This window comes from Sarcophilus harrisii, chromosome 5 (genome assembly GCF_902635505.1).
Source record: "Sarcophilus harrisii chromosome 5, mSarHar1.11, whole genome shotgun sequence".
Classification (NCBI taxonomy): Eukaryota; Metazoa; Chordata; class Mammalia; order Dasyuromorphia; family Dasyuridae; genus Sarcophilus; species Sarcophilus harrisii.
In genome coordinates this window covers 263,698,312-263,716,130 of record NC_045430.1, presented here as the reverse complement: position 1 = coordinate 263,716,130, position 17,819 = coordinate 263,698,312, and the positions used below count along the sequence as shown (strand labels likewise).

Genomic DNA, 17,819 nt, shown 5'->3' with positions numbered 1-17,819 from the left:
TACACTGGGAAATTCATTTCATTGTTAATATTTTGTAGTTAATGTCTGACATGATTTTGATCATTACAGAACAATATAGTATTTTTAACAGTACATTCTCTCTCTTGATCCTCACAATGACCTTGGGAAGGAGATGCTCTTGTAAGCCTCTTTTTACAGATGAGGAAACTGAGACCCACGTTGCTAAAGTTGCCCCCTGGCACAAAGCTCACATGAGGAAATGTCACGAAGTAGGATCTTCCTAAGGTCTTCCTACTTTGGATGGGTCAATATGGGGATATTGAGAATATAAGCATCCCTGTATCATAGCTGTAGGTCCTCTGCCTCTATCCTTATTCCGCCTGTCTCCATTCATTGTATGACACGCGCCTGCTGCCATGATATTAGACCTGAACCTTTGAATTTTACCTCATTATGGTGAGTGGAGACGGAAGCAATGTTTGGTAAAAAGGTTTGGATTTGGAGTTTGGGTCAGGGTTCAACTCCCAGTTCCATCCCGTCCTGTCCTCTCGGTGAATGTGGGCCAGGGCACTCCCCTCTGTAGGCCTCAGTTTCCTCATCTGTAAAATGGTAGAAACATTCTAGATGCTTTCTAAGGTCTGGCTGGGAGGCCAGGGTCCTGGGAACTGAGGAGGAGCCTTCCCTGCTGCTGAGGGGCCCGGGTTGCTGCTTTGTGACTAGGGGGTGACCCCTGGAGTCCATGTGGAAAAGTGCACGAGCCCTTCGGGCAGCTGGCCTATTCTGGGAGCTGTGCTGTTTGTGTTTGGTCTCACCCGCAGTACATGGAGATCGTGGCCGACGGCTACCTGGGCTATGGAGAAGAGCAGCATAATGCCGACAAGCTGGTCAACATGACGTGTGAGTGCTGTGGCGGATGAGAGCTGCCTCTCCTCCCGCTTGGGCCCAGCCTTCTCCCTCTCTTTCCTCAGACACCCTGTATTACCAATCTTGGTCTTTGTGCAACGTGAGCTCCTCGAAGGCCCAGGCTGGTTTTGTTGTGTCTCTCGCATACTACTTTGCACACAATAGTTGTTTTGGGCAGTGGTAGTGAGGTTTTCTGCTCATCTCCACAGACTCTCATCTTCTGATTATTGGGAGATGTGGCGTTCAGCTCCTTAGAAAACAGTGTCTGGCAGGCCCACGAGGGGCTGCCCCACTTCCCCACCCCCTTTTAAAGGACGGATAGCCAAAAGGAGCAATCATCTGGAGAAGGGGGGGCACCCACACTGTTATAGGGGTCCTTCCTGCACCCACGGCCTGTGAGGGATCACCTTCCGTCAGCTCACTGCCCAGCAAGGTTCCTCCTGTTTAGACCGTGTCCCTGTGTGGCCCAGGGCCCAGCTTGGTGGGGGTTGGGAAAAGCCCATTTTGTGATTTCCTTTCTCACGCAGATATCTTTCAGAAACTTTCGGCTGTCAAAGATCAGAGAGAATGGGTCATAGCGAGCGGAGCACACAAGGTAAGAGCTCTGTGACCCAGTGGCCAGACTTGGCTCCTGGGACATGGGAGGAGGTCGGCTTTTGGTCCCTGGGCTCCCCACTGCAGAGGAGGCGTCTCAGGTCTCCCCCATCCTCCTTGAGCTCGGGCAGGTGCGCCTTGGTCCTCCTCCTGAGGCCTCCAGCCTGGGGGTCCTGGGTGATCTCTTTCTATCCTCTTTCCTGGCCAAAACTGGGCACGTCCAGCAGGCAGAAAGAAGAGGTGCCTGCTCCCGTGGGAAAGAGGGCATTTCAGGGTAGCTGGGTGTCTGCTCAGTGGTTCACTATGTTCTGGAGAAATGATAAGCAAAGAAAAGCTTGTACCAACCCAGAAACACACTTTGTGGCCTCTGATTTAGAAATCTGATTGTTTTTCAGACGTTAGTGAATTTATTAGGAGCCAGAGACACAAATGTTCTGCTGGGGGCCCTGCTCGCACTTACTAGTTTAGCTGAAAGGTAAGTTTCTTCCGCTGTATTTGTAACTCTGCTATTTCCACCATCTTGGTCTTAGCTGTGTCCACACTGCGGCTGCTGCTGCTTTTTCTTTGAAGTGTCCATTCCTTCTTCCTTAGTCTCCATTTTTCACATGGCCCCCACAGTGTAGTCACAACATGCTGGTTCCTTTAAAAAGGATCCTGGGGCCATCTAGGTGGCGCAGGAGCACCCCCGAAGTTGGGACCTGAATTCAAATCCAGCCTCAGACACCTACCACTCATTAGCTGTGGGACTCTGGGAACGTCACTTAAATAAATACTTAAAATATTTAAAGAGGATCCTGTGCCAAAGTGATTTCAACTAGAGGAGCTCATTGCCCTGGAAGTTTTTCTCTCTGAATGGAATTGTCTGTAGTGTTTCCAACTTCCCCCCATTTCCAAGGGTTTTTGAAATTGCTGCCACCCTTCTTTAAAAACCTCTTTCCTCCTTTTCTTCAAATGCATGTTTTTTGGGAACATCTTTCAAGAAGATTTGACAATTTTTGAACTTCACTTCATCCTGCTTTTTTCCTACTTCATTTTATGTTTTCTTGCCATTGTTCTTTCCTTTTTCTGATGTTAAGAAGGGGGAGGTGTTACCATCATTGTTATTTTGTAGAAGTGAGGATCCATGGGTAAAGAATGTTGCATATTGTGGTAGTTTTTTTGATATGTTTGTTAGTTTTGCTGATTTTTTTCCTCTTTGTCTTTAAAAATTGTTTAAAGGGATGGTTCTCTGGGAAAGGGGATGGGGAGGGATAGAGGAGAAAATTTAGATGATGTAAAAACAAAAAGATACAGCAAAAATCTGTTAAAATATGAAAAGAGTGCACGGGAAGCCCCAAACCATTTTCTAAACCATTATGTTTTGTAACTTCTAAATCTGTGTGTGTCCTAATGAAGGATGAGCCTCTTTATTTGTGGGAGAGGGAGAGACAGGGCTCAGTCAGACCCTGCCAATTATGGAGTTTCCATTTTGTGATTCCTTGATTCTCTCCATTCTGTGTGGAGCTTGTGAGACAGGATCTTTACCCTGAGAAAGTGTGGGGGTCACAACAGTGAAGGAAGTGGAGAAAGGTGGTGAGGATTTGGGGTCGTGCCTGAGATTTTGCACTTTGTAGTCCAGAATGTAGGGAGAAGATAAGTGAGCTCACCATCGTAGAAAACCTGCTGATGATCCTACATGAGTATGACTTGCTTTCGAAAAGGTAAGTGGAAGACAAACTTGCATTTATGATGGAAATTTATTATGTTTTCCTCTTACAACGTGCTCTTTATTTAATATTGGGAAATTAAAGTGACATGAAAACTCCCTGTTTCATGTACATTCAGGGAAACTTGCACAAGAGAAATGTACGATTTTAATTGAATTAATTCATTAAATTCAGTTTAATTAGTCAGATACATTGATTTAATGTAAGTGCCTCCTGTGAAGTTACCTGTACCCAGTTATGGATGCAAATGAATACAGCTTTCCAACAGAAGCCCACCTCATCATGGTATGATCATAGGATGGAGAACCAGAAGGAACCTTGGGGACCTTTTGGCCTGGGCCCTCATTTGTGCACATGAACTGAGCTTGAGAGGTGAGAGGACTTGCTCAAGCTCATATACGTAGTGGCCCCCATCGTAGCACCCCCCGAGGCCTCTGCCAGGGAGCCTTTCTCTGGGAAAAGATGAAGTCAGGCAGCGTCCTCTATGTTTAAGAGATCAGAAGCTGGTTGAGCCATTGGAGAAGACTTCCATCCGTTGTTAAGAGGCTTTAGTAGGTGAGGAGGCTCAGCTACTGGAAATCTCCCTTGTGTGAATCCCCTCCTCCGACTGGGCTGCAGAAGGAGGCGTTGCTATCGCTTGTTGGTGTCTCCTGAGAACCGCAGCCGTCGAGATGTTTCTGTCGATTTTCTTCCTGCTTTCTTCTCTTTTGGAAGATGTATGTGCATGGAGGAAACAAACTCTTGCCATTTGTTCAGAAGGATGGCTCCGGGATTGAGGAGGAAGCTCTTGGGGCTCCTGTGAACTTCCTCTCTCCCCCCTCTCTGGGGGAGGTCACCATCACAGCTGCTCATCTCGCATCAGACACCTGGAGGCTTTCATGAGCTGTACTTCTAATGCCACATTCAGGGCTATTTTCTTGAAGGTGTTTCCAAAGAATGTTCTTGGGACAAAAGAAAGATTTACAGAAATAATGATGATGACAATAATGATGATGATGATGAGGCTAGCTAGCATTTTTCTGACCTCCTCAGTTTCTTTGTCTGTGGGATGGGTACAATACAAAAGTTGATATGGAAAGAGAATTTTGTCTGTTGCCAAGTGTTACATGTTTGTGAGCTTTTAAGTGCATCGCAGCTATAAATTGGTCTCATTATTCCTATTTAAAGCACAGGTCAAATCCCTTCTGTTCCCTCTGGAAGCACGCTTCATTTTACCAGTCCACACTGATCCAGTTAATTTGAATTCCACTTACTCCTTAATTCTGTATTGCCTTCCATATGCACATATATCTCCTCTCCCTAACTAGATTCTAAGTTCTTTGTGGGAGATGATCATATCTTGTATTTTTGTGTCCCCATTTAATTCTAGCATATGGTAGGTGCTTATATATGTGTATATATATTTTTTGTTTGAGGATAAACCACTAAAGAAATCTGTTACTGAGATGATGTAATTTCTTGATAATGCATCCTAGTGGGAAATGCTCCAGTAATTGTGTGCTTATGTGGTAATGGATCACAGCCATGACTAGATTGTAATTTGATGGGTGGCGGGTGCTTTCCCTTTGGTTCTCAGCATGTGCCATCTCTCCTTTCAGACTAACTGCAGAGCTGCTGCGCCTCCTTTGCGCTGAATCTCAAGTGAAGGAACAGGTGAAGGTGTATGAGGGCATCCCCATCCTGCTCAGTCTGCTGCATTCGGACCACCTGAAGCTGCTGTGGAGCGTGGTGTGGATTCTGGTCCAGGTGTGCGAGGACCCCGAGACCAGTGTGGAGATCCGCACGTGGGGAGGCATCAAGCAGCTCCTGCACATCCTCCAGGGGTAGGTCCAGCTGGCCCACTGCCCCCGGGCATCCAGGTGCTGTCCCCTGGGTGTCCCTGGTATCCATCCTCTGGCTTCCTGCTTTGACCTTGCATCGAGCAGAATTGCGACTCTCTCAGAGACTGCACGTCAGGCCTGCCACTGACCCACCGGATGGTGGCGGGGATTAAGAGTCTCTCGACATCTTGATGTAATAGGGTGAAGGGTAGTAGTCCATTTGGATGCAAGAAATCAGCTCCTTAGCAGATGGCAGAAAAGATTTGGCTGCAAGGTCACTGTAAGTCAGCAGTTTGGTCTGGCGACCACAAAGCCAAGTGGAGCAGTGGGTAGAGCACCAGGACTGGAGTCAGAACTCTGGCCATCGACACTTTTTACCTCAGTTTCCTCCTCGATAAAATGAATTGTAGAAGGAAACGGCAAACACTCTGGGATCCTTGCCAAGAAAACCCCAAATATAGTCACTGAGAGTGAGATATGGCTGAAAATGCAACAGTAGTAATGACAAGAATATACTTTTAGACTGCACAAATTGAAACAGAGCTTCTAATAACAAGGCGGTGATAGTTTTTGCCTTGGTGAGATTCCTTCTGAAGGATTATGATCGGTTCCAGGTATCCCAGTTTAGGAAGGACACAGATAAGCTTACAGAGGCTTCAGATGCCAACAGCCCAGGTGTGAAGGACCTTTAGTTCTTTGCATAAGAGGACTGATTGAAAGAAATGGGAATATTTAGTCAGGAGAAGACTTGGGGTAGAAGTAGGGAATAGTATCTGAATAGGGATTAGGCTTCCCATCTTAGACCCAGAGTGCAGAACAGATTAAATGATTCCCAGAAAATCACAGAGCTCAAATATTGGCTTGATGCCAGGAGGAACAATTTTGTAGTAAATAGTGCTATCCTCAGAAGGAATGGTCTGGTCACGTTGGAGATCTTTGCGCCGAGGTTGGCTGACTATCCTTCAAATATATGCAGTCAGAAGCTTTTTTTCAGGTATGGTTTTGGACTAGCTGGCAACTTGGGGGCCCTTGCAGCTCTCACCTTTCGACCCCGTTTTTGGATTTTCAGAGCTATCTCTTAATGGAAATCTTCTCGTAGAAATAAGATGTGAAATCTTTGTAATCCCAGCTTTAAGAGAGAGAGGAATATAACTTCCTCAGAGGGTGCCACGTCACCGGCACGCAGCTCTTTTTTACCTACTGCCTTGATCCGCTGGTGAAAGTTATTTGATCTATGAGTTATCTTACTCGGTCTGTGTGAAGAGTGACATTTTTATGGTATCCTGCTATATTAAAAATAATCCTTTTCCTATAATTATTGTGTTTTTATATGAGGAATCATCGAAATTTATCTCTTTTTAGAAGAGATTTCTAAGTATCTAGCTTATCAACATTGAATAAATTGCTAATACATATTACCTTATGCATGTCAGTCCAAAAGATCCTGTCATCAATTATGTATTGGTGAAATTCAAAGACCCTAAGATGCTTTACCCACCATAGATACATTACCTGTAAATGGAAGATCTTTAATCATTTTTCCATTATAATTCTCATGTTATAAAAATATGAATGCTATATTAGACATTTTTTAAGCTGTACGTCTATTAAAGAATTCAATGACCCTATAAACTATGATAGTGGGGCAGAACAATTTGTTATGAGAGTCAAATTGGAATTCTCTTGAAATACATTATCGTATGGCTCCTATAATTTGCATTTGGGTAGATCAGAGTACTCAATAATTCAATTCGGCAAACATTTAATAAAATCATTTCCACTCTTACCTTCAGGAGAGTACTATTAACTATTATTATTATAAAGCATATTGTGTGGCCACGGCATAATAATTCATAGTTAACTAACAGTATTTCTTCTTGAAAGCCTTTCTGCTTATGATCCCACAGCCCCTAAAACTCTTGTTAATTTAACTTAGGCAGCTCATCAATACCGAGATGATTGGATGCTGGTAAATCAATACTACTCAAGACTCTATTCTCCCTGGGTATATTAAGAAATCAGATGATATAAAATAGTCTCTGAAAGAGTATCTTAAGATATACAGACAGAATTTAGATCTACTGTAGTGATTTGGCTAATGTTTCTTGGGAAAAAAGAAAATGAAATTACATTTCTTTGCAGATTCTTGTTTGTTTGAATTATTGTATTATATTTCATTCAGAGTTGTTGTGATGTTAACTAGTGCCATTTTGAATTTTGCTGTTTTCAATAATTTATGTAAAATGTGGCCCCTTTTTCAGCATATTTTTTGAATTAATTTCTTACATTCAACTTGATTTTTTAATGTTCATTCATTGTATAGAAGGTGGACTGCCTTTGGTGGCTTAGAAGGCTCATCTTGATCCTCTTTTTGTGTATAGTGTTAAGTTGAATTCAAAACAGGGATTTTCTTTTTCTGCCTTTTTCTAAACAGTAGACTTCCTCTGTTTTTAGGTACATTTCATGTAGGGGACCTGGACTTTATACCTCAAATTTGTAAAATATTTATTTAATAAAAGGAAAGGCAATGAACTCTGTTATAGACCTGTTACATTTGAGATATCTCCAGAACATCCAGTTTGAAATGTCCAATAGGCAACTAGTGACGTGAGAGTAAAACTGAGGGGAGACATTGGGGCTGGATAATTGTATCCGTGAGCTGTCAGATAAGGATGATAAATCCATGGGAGCTGATGAGAGTATAATAAATAGAGAAGAGTGGGGGGACCTAGAAGAGAGAACTTAGGAATATCCACAGGTGGGGAATATCACATAGACAGAAATCCCATCAAGGAGCCCGAGAAGAAGCAGTCAATGAGGTAGGAGACTGAGGAGAGAGCAGTGTCAGGGAAACCCAAAGAGACAAGAGTCCTGGAGGAGAAGGTAGTCAGCAATCTCAAAAGTAACAAAGGTGAGAAGGAGAAGAGAAAAATGAACGTCAGCTTTTGCCATTGAGAGTGTTGGTGGCTTTATGGTAAGTGTAAATGCAGTTGTGAGGGGAAGATGGCGGGTTTGTGTTGGCTTTGTTTCAGTGACATCCAAGTAGACATGTCCTAATGACATGTGAGTTTAAAATGACATGTGAGTTTAACTTGAATGGTAACTGGTGAGTGGTTGGATCCAGAAACTCAGCATCATAGAAGTAATTAGTGACCTTTCAGAAAGGATCATTTCACTGGTCCAAAGACCATGAGGAATCTAACAAGAGAGCCAAGAATTGACCAGGTGATGAGTAATCGGAAGCAGAGAGTGGATAGTCACATGTGAGAGAAAAGGAAAGTACCAATGGTGAAAAGGAGAAACTTTGGGAAGGAGGAGGGCTGTGGTAAAGAGGTCAAGAAGAGTGTGGGCTGAGAACAGACTTTTCTTGATTTGGGAGTTGCTGGCCTAATTAGTGCAGTTCTGTAGAAGGAGGAGGTGGACAGCAAATAACAGAATTAAAAAGGAAATGAGTGGTGAGGAAATGGAGAAAGGGCATGTTATTTGAGAAGTTTGGTAATAAGGAGAGAGAAGTAGATAGTGAATAAAGAGATCCAATGAAGGGGTTGTTTCCTTCAGTATGAGGAATATGGATTCCTATTTGAAAGAATGGTACCAAAGGAATAGGGGAGATTGAAAGTAGATGCGAGGAAGGGGATAAGCAAGAACAGTATTAATCAGGCTTCCAGAAGGAATAGGCATAGGGTTGGGGGGGAGAGTAATTCACAGGGACATAGGAGAGTAATCCTCCCTTGACAGAGAAGGAATGGGGATATAAAACTAGCCACCCTTGAACCAGATGACTTCAATCTTCCCTTTCAAGTCAAAGGAGAGGTGGTAGATCAGAATTGTTCCTTGATTAAATACTTCTTGATTAAATGAAGCTGGCCAGGATGAAGAATGGTGGACAGCAGTTCTGAACCATTTCTTTTATTTTTAAAATAATATTTTGCTTTTCCTCAGTTACATGTAAAAACAATTTTAAACATTTGAAGTTTCTTTTTTTAAAAATAGTATTTTATTTTCCTCCATTTACATGTAAAAACAAATTTTAACTCTTGAACAGGCCTTTAAAAAATATTTTATTTTTTCCCAATTACATGTGAAACTAATTTTAACTTTTTATTTTTATATTTTGAGTCCAGGTTCTATCCTTCTTTCTTCTCTTTCCCTCCTCCCTGAGACAGTTAATAGTCTGACCTAGGTTTTATATATATATATATATATATATATATATATATATATATATATATATATATATATGCGGTCATATGAAACTTTTCCATATTGGTAGTTTTGTGAAAGAACACAGACAGGAAAAAAAGGAAGAAAGACGGTGAAAAAGAGTATGCCGTAGTCTATATTCAGACATTCTCTGGAGGCAGGTAGCATTTTTCATCATGAGTCCTTTGGGATTTTCTTAGATCATTATATTGCGGAGACTAGTTCAGTCCTTCACCGTTGTTCATCATGTAATATTACTATTAGGGTTTGCATCATTTTCCTGGTTCTGCTCACTTCTTAGTGCTCAGTCCATGTGAATCTTTACGGTTTGGCCAAACAGTTTTGTAAATAGTGAGTCGATGCAATTGTACTCCTCTGCTCATATTTGCATTCTGTTTTTCAGAGACAGAAATTTAGTTTCTGATCGTTCTTCCATTGGAAGTCTGTCTAGTGCAAATGCAGCAGGAAGAATACAACAGCTTCGATTGTCAGAAGATTTAAGCCCTCAAGAAATACAAGAAAATACCTTTTCTCTTCAATCAGGTACAAACAAATCAATGAAACAATTATTGTTTCATATCATTTCATACATAGTGAGGAGTTCACACACTGCTGGGGCAGTATGCCTAAGTATGTGCAGAATGCATGCTAATAAATACCCGGTGACATAAATATGGGGTCACTTGGGGAAAAGGCCACCAGGAGAGGAGGGGGCGGGGAAAGGCTGTGCTCGAGTTATGAATTGCAGGCAGAGCAGTTTCCAATCTAAAATTTGGGGTTGGGATAAAATGACTTTGGTGAAGAGTTTTTGGCTGTCGGTAATAAAATGTGAGTCATGATGCTGGTAACCCTTTCTGCATATTCAGTCTCTGCGGTCTTCTTCCTTACAGCCTGCTGTGCCGCTCTTACTGAACTGGTGCTTAATGACACAAATGCTCACCAGGTTGTACAGGTAGGGGTCTTCTAAATCGGGAGATGGGAGGCTGGTTTTTACACATTTCACAGATTTGAGGATACATTGATGCTATTTACGCAGTCATTTCCATATTCGCTGCCCCACACATTCAACAGCACCCATTAGCTTCCAATGGATTTTATTTAGAAAAATAAATACACCCTTGACAGACACCAAAGAGAAGAAGCAGTTTCATCTGATGAATCATTCTTCCCTCCCTGCTGTTTGAACCGGCATTATAGAACAACTCATTGCATTTTCCTCATACATTTTTCCAAGTTATTTTAGTCAGAATTATGCACGTGCAAGGACTGTTTAGAAAGTAAGTCTGTAATGTTAGTTGCAGCTGTATTTTGCAGAGTACACTAATATCTGTGGTAACAATGTTGTGCTTATGTGTTGAACAGGGTGAAGTAGATTGACTTTTACTGTCACCAATGTGGCACTTGTTAAAAGTAAATACTGTCCCAGAATTACAGCTCCAGATAATATTTGTGCTATTTGACTTTTTTAGGTTGGGAAAAAAAAACATTTCCTTGCAGGAATTTACCATTAACTTATTAAAATTAATTTAGCGAATATTCTCCCTCAAAAAGTGGAATGATTTGGTAAGGAAAATATCCCCAGTGGTCCCGTACAAATGAAAAGCCAAATTCTCACTGAGCAAATTACATTTCAGTGACATTGACAAATTTGTCTTGCATTGTGACAACTACACCTCCCCCACCCCCAGTACATGTTGATTACCTGGAAAGCTACCAGGATTTATGGGTGGATATCTACCCCAAACCATGGCTTTTGGGCCCCAATGGACTAGTTTCTTTTTAACAGACACCTTTCAGGACACATTAGATAAAAACAAAAAGATGCTTAAATAATTAGTATGGCCCAATAAGGAGCAGCTAGGTGGAACAGTGGATAGAGAGAGGGTCGAGCCCAGAATCCAGAAGGCTGAGTTCAAATGCAGCCTCAGACACTTAGCATGTGACCCTGAGCAAGTCACTGCACCCCTGTCTGCCTCAGTTTCCTCACCTGAAAAATGAGCTGGAGAAGAAAATGGCAAGCCACCAGTATCTGCATCTTTGCACCTGTGACAGGAAAGCGTGATTCCTGCTGGGAAGTTAATGGATGGGCTCTTAGACTGATTCAAGGAAACGCTTCCTCTGTTGCTCTTTGCTACCATCTCCTGGCATTATGATGTAATACTAATCCTGACCCAACCTGCTAACATCCCTTTGGATCAGAATCCTGTCCAGTTACTTTGGGATGCAAAGGTGGTTAATATTATAAGGAAGGGATTCCTTTTAAGCATCCTAATGTCTTCTGATTGTCCTGCAAACTAATCAGGAGCAAGACCAAAAAGGGCCAAATGGGACCGTTAGAGCCCTCTAACTAGCAGCCCAGATCACTGTATATTCTCTTTGAATTTGTTAAGCAACTAAGGATAAAGATAGCAATGTGTTGTTTTATTTTTTGAAAGACATGCAGTAATTATTTTCTTAATTATAAAATCAGTTTAAAAAATACCTTAATTCATTTATTTTAAAATAAAGCCACATTATTTTATATATTAGATATAATAGATAAATGCTAATATATTAATATATAAAACATAAGCATATAATATGCTTATATTTTATAGATTACATACATATATAATATGTCATAGATCTAATATGTAAATAATGAGTATTTTATATCTATGAATCTATAAACTATATGAAAATTTTTAATCCCATTCAGTGGGAGCATAAAAATTTCCTTTTAAAAAAAATGACCCTTCCAAGTTTACATACATATTGGAATTCATTTAAAATATATTTTTACCAGTTATATGATATTTATGAACGTAACTTTTTTTTGAAATTAACAGAATCACATTAATATTTGTTTCAGCATTCATTGATTATAATTCTTTAGCAATGTATTGATTTGTGTTTTGTGAAGATACTGTCTTGGTTTCTGGCTATGTAGTTTCCTATAATCTTTATTTAAAGTTGATTTACTAGGCTTTTCTGATTTTAAAATTGGTATTAATTTTACATGCCGAGATGGAGTGGAAAGTTATTAAGGGACATTTGAATCATCACACTCCTTCCTCCCATCCACCGTCACTCAGTACAGGAGAAGTTCACGCACCAAGTTACTAGCAGAGAGTGGAATGTCTTGAGCACCTGTTAGTGATTAGTTAGAGGTATTATAGTCTGCATTATGGAAGGAATAATAACTGAAAGTTGTGGATACTTCAATTGTTGAATAAGTTAATTTATTAGGTTGTAGCTATACATGATTACATATTCATCTCTTATCTCATTATCACCAGCATCTGATAATGTTATTTGACTTTTTTCTTGCAGGAAAATGGTGTATATATAATAGCAAAGTTAATTTTACCAAACAAACAAAAGAATGCAGCAAAAACTCATTTATTGCAGGTAATGAATGAATGAATGAATGAATGGATGAATTGAACAGCAAAGTATTTATTATGTGTCTACTCTCAGCCACGTACTGTGGTCGGGATTCTGACAAAAATGGAACAGCCCTTATTCTTAAAGAGTTTTCAGTCTTTTGGGGAAAGCAGCATTTGTTTAAGAAAACATTTGCAGAATATACACAGGGTAGTTTAGGGGAGGAGAGTGCTCACAGTTGGGCAGATCAGGAGAAGCTTCTTGTAGCAGGCCGTGGGTGCTAGGGAGTCTGTGAGGTAGACGTTTGGTGAGGAGAGGGAAGTACATTTCAGGCCTGGGGCTGCCTAGGTCAGAGACACAGAGGCGAGAGATCGAGTATTGGATGAGAAGAGTGTCAAGAGGGACAAGTTGTCTAGAACTGGAAGTGTGGGAAGGGGAGCCGTGCCTGGAGAAAGCCAAATAGGAACCGAGAGGTTCCCTAGAGGAAATAGGAAGCCCTGTGAGTTATTGAGTAGGGGAATGATAGGGTCAGATCAATTGGACAGCTGAGTGGAACATGTAGCCTGAGGAGCAGAGGAGAAACCTGAGTTTGAAAATTAGGCAGCTGGCAGAATGGTATTACTTTGTGTTACCTAGAGCAGCCTGGAAATAAGGAGAGATTTGGGGAGAATGAGAGTGAGATTTACTTAACTCCTGCTGAGCTTGGATTATTTCTAGGGAACGCAGTTTGAAATGTCTGGGAGACCATAGATGATGCAGTACTGGAGCTCAGGAGAGAGAGTAGGGCTGGATTTAGAGACAGTAATGAAACCCATAGCATCTAATGAGAATGTCAAGAGGGAAGGGAAAGAAGCCAAGCATGGGGTCAGGGGGAGCCCTCCCAGTCAGGGGGTATTAATATGGATGATGAATCAGCAAGGAGATTGAGAAAGGTCTGTTAGTCAGTCAGCAAGCATTTATTAAAGGCCTACTGTTTGCTGGGCACTGTGCTAAGCATTGGGCATACAAGTACAGAGAAATTGAATAATCCCTACTCAGGTTCTCACAAAGGAGAAAACAAGTGTGCACAAAAGCATATTCAGAATAAAAACAAAGGAAGAAAAATACAAATATCAACAAAGCGTCGAAGGGAGAGCACCAGTAGCCGAGAATCAGGTAGGAGAAGAACTGAGATAAAAACCTGGAAATTATTAAAAAAAAAAAAAAAAAAAGGCTTTATGCTGAAATGTGGACCACCTTAAAAATAGCCACCGAAGGTTTGTTCTCCATCTTCAGCAGACCTTTTTTGTTGTCGTTCAGGTGTATCTGCCTCTGAGTGACTTCATGGTCCATTGCATGCCAGGCCCTTCTGTTCTCCCCCATCTCTCGAAGGCCATCCAAGTACATGTTCCTTGTTTCCATGACACTCTCCATCCACCTCATCCTCTGCCTTCCTCTTCTCTTTTTGCCTTCCATCTTCCCCCAAATCAGTGTGACTTTTCATTATGTGGCCAAAGGATTTAAGCTTCAGCTTCAGTATTGTACCTTCTGGGGAATGGTCTGAATTAATTTCTTTTAAATATTGACTGATTTGATCTCCTTGCTGTCCAAGGGACTCGAAAAAATTTTCTCCGGCACCATGGTTCAAAAGTATCTGTTCTGCAGTTCTTGGCTTTCCTCATGGTCCCAATTCTCACAGCCACATATTACCACTGGGGGGAAAACATGGAAAAGCAATTTTTTTCTCCATAAGATTAACCAGAGAATAAACATTATGGACTTGCTTAGTTGGAAGGGATATCTAGCTACCTCCCAACCTGAAGGCAGAGAATTAATGAGATTGTAGCTTTTTAGCAAACAAAACAAAACAAAGCTCCTTTGACATTTTCCTGGGATAACACACAAATTCGTGGGTGGAAATTACATAGTCAAGTTTCAGTTTGATCAATCAGCATTAATTAAGGGTCTGTGACACTGTTCCCTGTAGACGTTGGAGCTACAAGGAGAAAGGACAAATTGCCTCTTAAAGAAGCTGTTCACAGATAGAAGGGGCTGCTTTGGGAGATGGGAGGTTCTCCCCTGGAATCTTCAAACCCAGACACGGTTACTGTTTGTCAGGTGTGTTGTATGAAGGCCACTGTCCACATGGCCCCAAGTCCTTCTGCCTGTGATGTCCTATGATCCTGAGACTGAAGCAGATGGACAGATTTCTCATGTCCTTCATGTAACGGGGGCTCCTTTTGTAATCGGCCTTCCTCTGTCAGTCGGGGAGCTTTTGGAGAGCAAGCACAGGCTGCGGGAATGCATGCACTTGTGTACAGAATACTGTCAGATGCTCAGGGAGCTCAAGTGTGTTTTGGGGGGATTGGCACGACGTCCATCGTCAGTGTGACCTCAGACATCCTGTTTTCTCACAGATATTGTACTCTTTGGTTGGGTTTCCAGCTCAACCCTCCCGAAGGGTAGGATGGTGGGGAGCAGGGTTAAGTCTGGAGATTTGAAAAAATACGGAAGAAACCACTTTCCCTCAAGGAGCTTTCAACCTAATGGGGAGATGACATGAAAAGCAAGCTCAACACAGGATAAGCAGAAGACAATTAACAAAGGGAAGGCAGTGGAATTAAGGGCGATTGGGAATGGCCAACTTCATATTGTAGAAACTGCAAAACCCAGAAGACAGAGACACACACACTCTCTCTCTCTCTCTCTCTCTCTCTCTCTCTCTCTGTCTCTGTCTCTGTCTCTGTCTCTCTCTCTGTCTCTTTCTCTGTCTCTCTTCCTCTTGTCTCTGTTTTTCTCAGTTTCTTTCTCTGTCTTTCTCTCTGTGTCTTTATCTCTGTCTCTCTTCCTTTTCTTTCTGTGTCTTTATCTCTCTCTCTCTCTCTCTCTCTCTATATATATATATATATACATATACACAATATGTATATATATGTGTGTATATATGTATGTCTATAGTTATATAGCATACATGTTTATATACAAATATATTTATGCATATATCTATAGAGATATCTATATACATACATACATATGGTAACATAAGCCTCATGAATGAGAAAATTAGAGTAGGTGGGAGTACAGGAGCTTCTTTCTGAAATGTATATGAGGCAATGGGGTGACTGTGGGAGGAGGAATTAATCTGGAAGATCTGAGTTCCAATTGTGCTCAGGCCTGGATTAGCTCTGTGATCCTGGGAAAGGAACCTGGTGAATAACAGCAGCTTCATTCTAAGGACGAAAGGAGATTTTTGTAAAGCACTCAGCAAAACTTAGAAGACTATATAAATACTACTATTATCTTTAATATAGAATTCTATCTATAGGGAACCACTTATAGGTCATTTTGTTAGAAGCAGAACTTGTACTGAAGAGAGAAATATGAGATAAGACTGCAAAGGGAGGTGGGAGCCAAAAAGTGAATGGCTTTGTAAGCAAAAGTTTTTGTATTTCAGCCTATAAAGATTAGGCAGCTATGAATCATTTTGGGGCCATGGAGAGGGCATGGTCAAAACTGTGACACATATTAATTTGGCATCTGAGTGGAGAGTGGGATGGGCAGAAGACTAGAGTCAGGGAGGCTATTGAAGTCCAGGTGTTTGGTGATAAGAGTATAAGGGAGGAGGTCTACAAAAATGTTGTTGGAGGTATAATTGACAGCATTTGGTAGCTGTGGGCCTGTGAGGATGGCCGTGCCCTCAACAGAAATCGAGAGGTCTGAAGGAGAAAGAGGCTTCTGGGGAAACATAAAGAGCAACATTTCAGATGAGTTGAGATTGGGAAATGCCCAGCAAGTGGTGGGTAATGCAGATGTGGAGCTGGCAGAGTGATCAGGGCAGCATGTCAAGATTTGGGAGTCCCCTGCACACAGGGACCCTTTGGAAATGACAAGATCGCCCGAGGGTGGAGAGAGAGAATGTAAGCTTGTTTTTGTCTGGGTTAGAGCCTTAGGGGACGCCCGCTACTAGTGAGAGGGAGGAAGAGGATGGTCTTGTTAAGGAGGCTGAGAACAGCGGAAAGGATCAGAGAGTTCAAAGAAGGAGAGGATGGCAGTGGTGGCCAGTGCCGCAGAGGTGTCCCATAGAGGGAGGACTGAGCTAAGGCAGTTGGATTAGCAGCAGTGATTTAAAGTCTTAGGTTATCACCTGACAGTATTTTAAAGTTCTTTCTTTTATTCTACAGTGTTATGCTTTTAGAGCCTTGCGCTTTCTCTTCAGTATGGAAAGGAATAGACCTCTCTTTAAAAGGTATGTGTTTACGGAGTTTTAAATGCCAACAAAGTTATTTTTGCCATTCAGTTTTAATTTATTTACGGGCCTGTTTTCAAATAGAAGGTTTCGTTTCATGCCAGAGGAAAAAATCCAAAGTCAGTCATCACATAGCTGGGAAAAATTACCTTTTGTAAATAACTAATTATGGGAAAGTATAAATAACTGTCATTTAGGAAACCATGGAGATAAGCCGCCATATGGCTATAAGGTTTCTGAATTGCCCATGACTAGAAGGATTTTTTGATGTTTTACATTCTTTCAAAAAAAATTAAATACACAAAAGCATTTTCATTTATAAACAGTCTTATGTTTTACATGTTATATTCATTTAAAAATGTTCAAACTGATCTGATCAACTTGACTCAATAAATGGGGGTAAACATTTTGGATTCGATAATCTCTAGATTATTCTATGTAGACATGATTTGATGGGTATAAGTGATCAAAAGAGTTGGTGGGCTTTGCTCAAAATGACCGAATTGGAGAGAGGAAGTGTGGTATCGTGGAGGGAGTTTTGAATACTGAATTCTAGTTTTGACTGCTATTTCCTAGGTGGGAATGCTCAGTCAAGGTACTTCCTATCTGGAGGTCTCAGTCAATTCATTTGTAAAATGGCACATTGAGCTAATTGATCACCAAGCTTCCCCTAGCTCTGTTCTTCTGTGACAGATGCATTCCAGCAGAGGTGCCAATTAATTATAGGGATTTGGGGGAAAATCATATTCTCATGCATTAAATTGAGTTAGCAAGTTTTCTTGTTAATTTTTAAAAAAAATTTTGTTGAGGCAATTGGGGTTAAGTGACTTGTCCAGGATCACAGAGCTAGGAAGTGTTACATGTCTGAGTCCAGATTTGAACTCAGGTCTTCCTGACTTCAGGGACGGTGCTTTATCCACTGCGCCACCTAGCTGCCCCCTTTATCTTTTCTATTGATGATGTAAACCTTTTCAGAACTGGTCTGATATAGCTTTAGAGGGAAATAAATGGGGACAGACATTATTTCTCCTACTTTATAGA

At 41.3% G+C, this 17,819-nt stretch overlaps 1 protein-coding gene across 6 annotated transcripts in view; it reads left to right on the top strand.

The window, feature by feature from the left end:
• NEK10 (NIMA related kinase 10) overlaps positions 1-17,819 on the top strand; it is a 214,979-nt gene that overhangs the window by 50,641 nt on the left and 146,519 nt on the right. For all 6 annotated transcript variants that reach the window (XM_031940381.1, XM_031940385.1, XM_031940380.1 and 3 more), the window contains exons 8-16: positions 780-858; positions 1,392-1,459; positions 1,854-1,933; positions 3,072-3,158; positions 4,763-4,987; positions 9,591-9,730; positions 10,078-10,139; positions 12,500-12,577; positions 16,714-16,778. In XM_031940381.1, the coding sequence (XP_031796241.1) occupies positions 780-858; positions 1,392-1,459; positions 1,854-1,933; positions 3,072-3,158; positions 4,763-4,987; positions 9,591-9,730; positions 10,078-10,139; positions 12,500-12,577; positions 16,714-16,778 (884 nt within the window). The remainder of the gene's footprint in view (positions 1-779; positions 859-1,391; positions 1,460-1,853; positions 1,934-3,071; positions 3,159-4,762; positions 4,988-9,590; positions 9,731-10,077; positions 10,140-12,499; positions 12,578-16,713; positions 16,779-17,819) is intronic.